The following is a 9,326-nucleotide window of genomic DNA, read 5'->3' on the forward strand; positions in this document are numbered from 1 at the left end:
TTTTCATTCTATGAGCTCACTTATTAGTGCAAGAACATGAATGCTGTCCCAAGGCAGATAGAGAATTTGTAGAAGACTGGCTTAAAATTTTGAATATTTTTTGGATACATATTGGCAAAAGTGCTTTGAGGTGAATGAATTTTAGGGCTCCTTTACTTGAGAGGGAGGGAGATACTTGACAGAATTCTTACTCAACCAATATTTGACAATTAGTGTGCTAGCTAATGTAAATAAGTTGAAGTCTAATGTTTGATTGAGATGACAAGTGTAATTTATTAACTAATACTGGATATTAAATGAAATTAAGACACTAGAAACACTTTGGGAAAAGTATAGAAAAGGAAATTTAATATCTTTAGGAGACAGTAGTGCTAGAGTGGCACTACTGGCTAGGTGCTCCCAGGTGTTCCTTTACCAATGACAAAGCAAACAGCCAGAAATTTTAAAAGCAGCTGTGATACTTCTCTCTAAGGATATTGGTGGCAGACATTAAGGTGAAAGTGGCCTTTCTAATATCAGTGAGAATCGAGGAGTGAGAGTGTTCAGATTATGGCTTCAGACTGAGAGAGCAAAGAAAGATTTGGTTAACATAATAGTAGCAACTTATTAGTTCAAAAATGAATGTGGTATAGTAATCTCCACCTAGGGGTAGCTAATCATAAGTTATCTAGGAATAAAATAAGTGGACCCTCTTTAGAGAGAGCAAAAGACAGAGAGACAAAAAGAGAGAGGCATTGGATAAGATCAAAAGTTGACCCGAGCTACCATGATTCAGATAATGCCCATCTCCCAACTCTTAGACTTGAGTTGAGTCCAGAGAGTCAGTGGAATGAAGATGTGAATAAGATGTGAACTGAAATCACTGAATTCACTCTTGAATAAGATGTGAACTGAAATCCTTCCAAAACCTTCCAAATGTTTTGATGACTAATTTTCAAATGACTGAACACTGAAGAAAATGTTTGAAGAACACTCCAAACATTGGAGTTATAGAGCTATTTCTTGGGCTTCCCTGGTGTCTAAGTGGTAAAGGATCCACCTGCTAATGCAGGAGACATGGGTTCCATCCCTGGGTCAGGAAGATCCCTTGGAGAAGGAAATGGCAACCCACTCTACTATTCTTGCCTGGAAAATTCCATGGACTGAGGAGCCAGGAGTACTATAGTCCATGGGGTCATGAAAGAGTCGAACAAGACTTAATGATTAACAACGATAAGAGCAACAACAACAGAGCTATTTATTAGATCCTGTCTCAGAACTATCCAGCAGAGGAACAAAGAACTTGAAATTTTTGAAGTAAAACTTTCTAATAGTGTGACATTTGACAAGTTTGAATCCTACTTGAAGACTCTTGCCTATTTTTCACATTCTAACTTCCTAGAATGCTGCCAAGGGACTCACCCTCTCCAGCCCTCTCATTGTGTATATGCAGCTGGAGCAAAAATAAAAATAAAAAATGTATGTGTCTAATTATTTTTCTTTTGCTTAAATTATCCAAAGTTCATTTATGTAGGTTGCCACTAAAGACACCCAACTATAAGACATGCAATTGAGAAACCCAATACCAGTCATCACAATGCCAAACAATGTGAATAAATGTTTCCACACTGATAAGGAAAAAAAAACTATTTCTAAAATCTAGAAGTCATATTCAGTAAAAGTAAGAATATTGAAATTTCAGTTCAGTTCAGTCATTTAGTTGTGTCCTACTCTTTGAGATCCCATGGACTGCAGCACGCCAGGCTTCCCTGTCCATCACCAACTCCCAGAGCTTACTCATGTCCATTGAGTCAGTGATGCCATCCAACCATCTTATCCTCTGTCGTCCCCTTCTGCTTTAGCCTTCAATCTTTCCCAGCATCAAGGTCTTTTCCAGCAAGTCAGTTCTTCTCATCAAGTGGCTAAAGTATTGGAGTTTCAGCTTCAGCATCAGTTCTTCCAGTGAATATTCAGGACTGATTTCCTTTAAGATTGACTGATTGGATCTCCTTGCTGTCCAAGGGACTCTCAAGAGTCTTCTTCAACACCACAGTTCAAAAGCATCAATTCTTTGGCGCTCAGCCTTCTTTATGATACAACTCTTCCATCCATACATGACTACTGGAAAAACCATAGCTTTAACTAGACGGATCTTTGTTGGCAAAGTAATGTCTCTGCTTTTTAATATGCTGTCTAGGTTGGTCATAGCTTTTCTTCCAAGGAGCAAGAATCTTTTAATTTCATGGCTGCAGTCAACATCTGCAGTGATTTTTGGAGCCCAAAAAAATAAAGTAGGTCACTGTTTCCATTGTTTCCCCAACAATTTGCCATGAAGTGATGGGTCCAGATGCCATGATATAGTTTTCTGAATGTTGCATTTTAAGCCAAATTTAGTCTTTGATTAAAGTTTTTGGGGAGCAGTTATCTTGTTGTTGTTGTTTTTTTAACAGTATTATAATAGTTAAGAAATGATATTGACCTTCAGTATACCTTGTTTGGAGAAATGTCTGTATAGGTTTCCTGTCCATTGTTTAAACTTTTATTTAATTTTTAATTGAAGGATAATTTCTTTATAGAATTTTGTTGTTTTCTGTCAAAGAGCAACACGAATCAGCCATAGGTGTACATATGCTTCTGCCCATTTTTTGATTGGGCTGTTTGTTTTGATGATATTAAGCCACATGAGCTATCACTTATATGCTGAAATGTATACCTGTGGCGGATTCATTTCAATATTTGGCAAAACTAATACAATATTGTAAAGTTTACAAATAAAATAAAATTTAAAAAAAAAAAAACAATAGAATGCAAATGAACTTATTTACAAGACTGAAACAAACTCACAGACTTAGAGAAAGAACTTATTGTTACAAGAGGGGAAGGATAGGGGAAAGAGAGTGGGAGGGATAGATTGGGAGTTTGGGATGGACACTCTTCTATATTTAAAACAGATAACCAACAAGGACCAACTTGTTTGGTACAGGGAACCGTGTTCAGTATTATGTAGCAACCTAAATGGGAAAATAATTTGAAAAAGAATATTTTTAAAAAAGAAAATTAAATCTGTACTTCAAGTTAAAAAGAAAAAAGAAATGATTGAAATGGAGTCCTTTTTAAGTTCCAGGATACCTTGCTTCTTTCTTATCCCATCCTTTCCCTCTTCTTCCCCTCCCTCCCTGCCCAGCCCTTAACAGTAAGAAGCTTTGTCTTCAATTATATAATAGCGTTCACACACTCAAAAATTTTTATTGATTTTATGACTTATACTGGTATTATGGGATGGGATAAAGTGACATATACTCAATTCACAAGAGTAACAGTCCAATATCAATTCAAATTTCAACATTTTTGCAATATCTAATCAGTTCAGCTACTCCAATTACTACAACAATTTAAACCTCATAATAAGAGTTAAAACTATCCTAAGGAAAACAAGTGGAGCATGCTTTGGGTGCTTGTCCAACAGATGTTTAATTTAGTAATTTTAACTTATATTTATGAATATTTTAATTATCATTTGAAATTATCTGAGTCAGATAATCTTAGCAGTCTGGCAATAGAAAACATTATTATAAATGTCCTCACCAAAGTTCAATGCACTAAGCATTAGGTAAACATTAGCAATCCAAAAAATTTAAAGACAAAATGTAACACATAGAATTATAGGACAATCAATATATGCGCATGTCCCAAAACTTGTAACCGGGAAGAAGAGACAGTGTGTTGCGGAGGAGAGTGTTTGAGACATCTAATGCAACCTTCTGCCTCTCAAGATCATATCACTATTGAGAAACTTCTCCGTGTGAATACATACTTTGTATTCCCTCAAAGTAACAACTTATGATGTACATGATTGAGAATACAATTTTCAGACTCCCTTGGAATGTGACGGTGTTTCACAATCCATGCAACATTGAAAAAGGAAACGCTTTGTCAATAAAGGCCAACAAAAGGTTGATACGACATCAGGTGGTTCTGATGGAATCTCGATGGCACACATAATGAGAGAAATATAAATTAGGCACTACTTTTCATATAAGGCCCGTGAAACCAGAAAAAAAATTTACCAAGAATAATGTTTATGACAATTAGAAGAAAGTAAGGGAGAGCTTAATTTAACACCTTTGAAAGCATTCTGCCTTGATTTTCATCTTTCCTAGGTTTCTTCCAACATCTGGCATGGTTTAAGCAATGCCACTTTGAAGGTTATACTTTGGAATACTGTAATCTGTTATAGCTGCAAAATGAAAAATATAATCCACCAGACTAAAATCTAAAGCAAATTAATCTAGGCCTTATTGTTAGTCAGTATTTTGTTGCCTTTTCCAAATAGTCTTTAATCACTCACACTTGTTAGATACATCAAAGAGTGACATTCTAAGGGTATCAGATATGCAATAGAAATAAGTAAAACTGAAACCTAAAAAGGGTATTTTCCAGACTTATAATAATCAATGCCAAAGATCAGTTTCCCAAGCTGATGTGAATTCACATTTCCCTCTTAAATGATGTTTTTCTGAATATCAAGGAAAATGGCAGCATCTGAGCATCAAGAGAATGGTAGATTCATCAGTTTAGGGAGAAAGATAAATATAACCTTGATATATTAAGTCACTTAGCTTCTCACTTTGTCTATTCAATAAGAATATTCATTCCTCAAATCTCTTACCCTAATCAACATTAACCCATGAAGATGTTTGCCTTTGTGCATTCATCCAAGGAGGTTTTGCTATCTTAAAAGCAGAAAACCAGAAGACCTTATCTAAGACCTATATTTTAGGTTTTCTCAATGCCAAGTGTACGGACAAAATTCATAATTATATTTTATTTCTTAGGATTAGTTCTTGCCTAGAATTTAATGTTGTCCTGGCTTAGGCATTGTAATTTCTTAGCTAAAGAATTACTTACATCAACTGTAAAAATGGTAACTCTGGCACAACTTTCTCTAGAACTTGGCTTCCTAAGTTTAATACCTATCAGACTTATGGGATGCTGCTTTAACCCGCCTTCGCTTCTCAACTGACATCTGATATTTAGAACTAATCACATTTTAAAATTACCCCCATTTTAAAACTACCCCATATTCAAATAACCCAAAGATATTCATACAGAGACAAATACACACATGTGTGCACACAAACAGGTATGTACATTTACATATAACCCAACTATCCGTAGAGCTTATTATAAAGGCGTAAGATATTTTTATCTGTGATTTTCAAACTGACTTTATTTCAACTGAGTGTTTTCATTAATTGCATGTGTGTGTGTGTGTGTGTGTGTGTGTTCAGTCACTCAATCATGTCTGACTCTTTGTGGCTCCATGGACTGTAACCTCCCAGGCTGTTTTGTCCATAAGATTTTCCAGGCAAGAGTACTGGAATGGGTTGCCATTTCCTACTCCAGGGGATCTTCCTGACCCAGGGATCAAACCCACATCTCTTGCATCTCCTGCATTAGCAGGTGGATTCTTTACCACTAGCACCACCTGGGAAGACCTCCGTTAATAGCATAGTCACTACCAATAATTTGTATTACCCAAAAGATAGAGGACATGCGCTGTAAAACATCATAAATATCATAAAATGTTCCTATCATATGGGAGAAAAGTAGGATGACCACGCCATTCAAGGAAAACCAAACAAATGTCATAATTTAAACCAAATTAATGCAATCTTCCCATGTTCATTTTTATTTGGCCCCTATTTACTTCAACAAAAGCCACTGTTTATGTAACCTTTCCTTTTTCCTTTCATCATATACACATGTCCTCACATCTTTGGCATGACGTTAAAAACAAAACGCAACACTAGCATTTATAGTTATTTGCATATAAAACAGTTGGGTCACACAGTTTCCAAATAAATCCTTATACTTAGATATTTTCTAAATTTTACGTAGGTATACTTGGAAGAGAAACAACAATATTTTATTCTTCTCTATTTACATATATATTATTGCCTGGAGAGTGAAAAATATATCTCTTTATAGAAATGCAATAAATTTTCATGGCTGTCCAAAACTTTCAGATTTAACGTTGCCTTGTGGGAAAGTGAAAAGTAAACAGTGAAAAGTGAATTTGTAGAATTTTTATAGGATATTATTAATGCTGTTGAATAAAACTGTTAAGGTTTTTGGGTTTGCTTTGGTTTGAGAAACAACTTGAGCTTTAAATGCATAAGTCTAGAAGATTTGGAGAACAAAATCAAAGGATGCAAGAAAAAGTAAAAGTGGAAGCATATTTAAAGTAAAACTTTTTCTTCCATACGACTTTTCTCATCGCATCTTTAATATCCTTATTTCTTAGAGAGTAGATTAAAGGGTTCAGCATAGGTGTGAATAAAATGTAACATACTGAAGCCATTTTATGAAGTTCCGGGTTACTTGGTGGTGTGAGATACACAAAGGAGACAGTGCCATAAAGCGAACTTACAACCCCCAGATGAGAGCTGCAAGTGGAAAAGGCTTTCTTCCTTCCTTCACTGGAGCAGATCTTTAAAACTGTGGACACAATATACATGTAAGAGACTACAATAACAACTATCGTGGGCAAAATAATAAGAATAGCCAAACTAAGTGATACCATCTTATTCATAAAGACATTGGAACACGAGATCTTCTCAATTGAGTTTGAATCACAGTAGAAGTGATCAATGACTCGAGAGGCACAGAAAGACATTGAAAATGTTACACTGACTTGAAGGATGGAACTGACCCAGCCACAGAGATAGAAACCAGCCACCAGCTGGATACAGAGACTTCTTGACATGCGGACAGTATAGAGAAGTGGGTTGCAGATGGCAATGAAGCGGTCATAAGCCATAGCTGCTAAGACAAAGGCCTCTGTTACCATGAAAAGTGCATAAAGAAACAGCTGAGCCACACAACCTGCAAAGGATATGGTCTTTTTCTGAGACAGGATGTTGACCATGGCTTTGGGTACAATAACAGTGGAGTAGGAGAGGTCAATGATGGAGAGATTGCCTAGGAAGAAATACATTGGTGTGATCAGCCGGGGATCAGTCACAATGATGCCAATCATACTAAGGTTCCCCAGAAGGACCATCCAACAAACAATCAGGAAAAATAGGAAAAGGAGACTGTGGAGCTCTGGACGGACCCTGATGCCTACAAGAATGAAGTCAGTCACTTCTGAATAGTTGTCTCCTCCCTTGTCACCCATGGCAAACTTCTGTTTAAAGGCATAAGAGAAAGTCAGCAAAGTTTCTACTCTTTAGCTAGTATCACAAATAACACTTTACATCTAAAAATACTTTATAATTGACATAATATTTTCATATCCATTATTCCATTAAGCTTACACATATGGCAAAATAAATATGAGAGAGAGTTTGAGTTGCCCGAGGTAACACATTTTTAACATTTTGGTTAAAAATGGAATTTAGACTCAAGATCAAATATTTTGAAATCAAGTCTAGTGTTAATTTCAACACAACAGAGTTTATCAAACAAGATATTTTGTGAGATGTCATCTTTTATTTCAAAATACTAAAATCTCATAAGCTTGTACTAAGAAAAGGACACTTCCATAAATTTTATCATTAAATATTCACTTTTATATAAAATACTTTGCTTCAATTCAGTAATAAAAGATAGATGAAGGAAAAGAAGCTAAAAGTACATTCCAAGATATTATGAACTTTATAAACAAAAGAGCTCTTACAATTGCAAGTACATTATTAAAGAAATAAATTGCCTTACTTTGAGATCTTTTGAAATAAAATCAATTTCACCTTCTGGAACTAGTCTAATTTTATTGAAGTGAGAAAGTAAAATGTAAGTGATACCTTTATATTTTTTATCCTGTGAAGTTTATTGATACCGGTTTTCTCTATATAAATCTGTCAAGACATTCACTTCACCTGAAACTTTTCCAAATGAGAGAAAGAACCAATCAAAAATGTTAACTCTGTAAAAGAATATACTAAATAGCAAATTTTACTGAACTCATAATATGATGGTTAGAGCTCAGTAGTTTTGAGAATGGAAGTATTGATTTCATGGAAGTATCCAAATTAACTTATTTGAATTTGGGTGACCTGTTAAACAATCAACACAATTTTTGTTAATTTTAAATATTTCTATTATTTTTCTATATAACAATGCACTGATTGTCAATTAAGTTGTCTAGCAATTAAGGACAACCTTACACATCTTTTCTTCTTGATGATACCTAAACCAACTGTCATTTATCCTTTCAAAAACTTTTATGAATAATAAAAGCCAACAACTGATCCATAAAATATTTTTACCAAAATTAAAATGAATGTATACTAACAATCAAAACCTTAGAAAATATGCTGAGTTTCATTTTGAATCTCAAGATTCCCTCAATTGTTCAGTTCAGTTCAGTCGCTCAGTCGTGTCCAACTCTTTGCGACCCCATGAATCACAGCACGCCAGGCCTCCCTGTCCATCACCAACTCCCGGAGTTCACTCAGACTCATGTCCATCGAGTCAGTGATGCCACAGCCATCTCATCCTCTGCCATTCCCTTCTCCTCCTGCCCCCAATCCCTCCCAGCATCAGAGTCTTTTCCAATGAGTCAACTCTTCGCATGAGGTGGCCAAAGTACTGGAGTTTCAGCTTCAGCATCATTCCTTCCAAAGAAATCCCAGGGCTGATCTCCTTCAGAATGGACTGGTTGGATCTCCTTGCAGTCCAAGGCACTCTCAAGAGTCTTCTCCAACACCACAGTTCAAAAGCATCAATTCTTCAGTGCTCAGCCTTCTTCACAGTCCAACTCTCACATCCATACATGACCACAGGGAAAACCATAGCCTTGACTAGACGGATTTTTGTTGGCAAAGTAATGTCTCTGCTTTTGAATATGCTATCTAGGTTGGTCATAACTTTCCTTCAAGGGAGTAAGCATCTTTTAATTTCATGGCTGCCGTCACTATCTGCAGTGATTTTGGAGCCCAAAAAATTGTAATCCTCAATTGTAAGAGCTTTTATTTTGTGTTTTTTATGGTCCACAAAAAATCCCCTGGATCCTGAAACCTTCATGACTTTCTCTGCTTCTTTCATTTGTTGCTTTTCCCAATAACTTTCTTAAAAAAAAATAATAATAATACGGGAATTCCCTGGTGGTCCAGTGGTTAAGACTCCATGCTTTCACTGCCAAGGGCCCAAGTTTGATCCCTGGTTGGACAACTAAGATCCCACAAGACACACAGTGCACGGCCAAAAAAAAAAAAAAAAAGGCATGAAATTAATTCATGGGTAAATGGCTGAACAAAATAATATTATTCTCAGTCACTAGCCTCACTCTACTGCTAAACTACATGTGTGAAACCCATTCAAATAATTGTAATTTGGTTTTA

The 9,326-nt window shown here is 35.8% G+C and overlaps 1 protein-coding gene across 1 annotated transcript; it reads right to left on the reverse strand.

Moving 5' to 3' along the window:
- Positions 1-6,184: 6,184 nt before the first annotated feature.
- On the reverse strand, positions 6,185-7,162 carry OR9K15 (olfactory receptor family 9 subfamily K member 15). The gene has a single exon (NM_001206338.1). The coding sequence runs from the start codon at positions 7,160-7,162 to the stop codon at positions 6,185-6,187; it is 978 nt and encodes a 325-aa protein (NP_001193267.1).
- Between the last annotated feature and the right edge of the window lie 2,164 nt (positions 7,163-9,326).

This window comes from Bos taurus, chromosome 5, assembly GCF_002263795.3.
Source record: "Bos taurus isolate L1 Dominette 01449 registration number 42190680 breed Hereford chromosome 5, ARS-UCD2.0, whole genome shotgun sequence".
Classification (NCBI taxonomy): Eukaryota; Metazoa; Chordata; class Mammalia; order Artiodactyla; family Bovidae; genus Bos; species Bos taurus.

Excerpts from the sequence above, each read along its gene's own strand:
- OR9K15 (NM_001206338.1), bottom strand. The coding sequence starts at position 7,162 with ATGGGTGACAAGGGAGGAGACAACTATTCAGAAGTGACTGACTTCATT.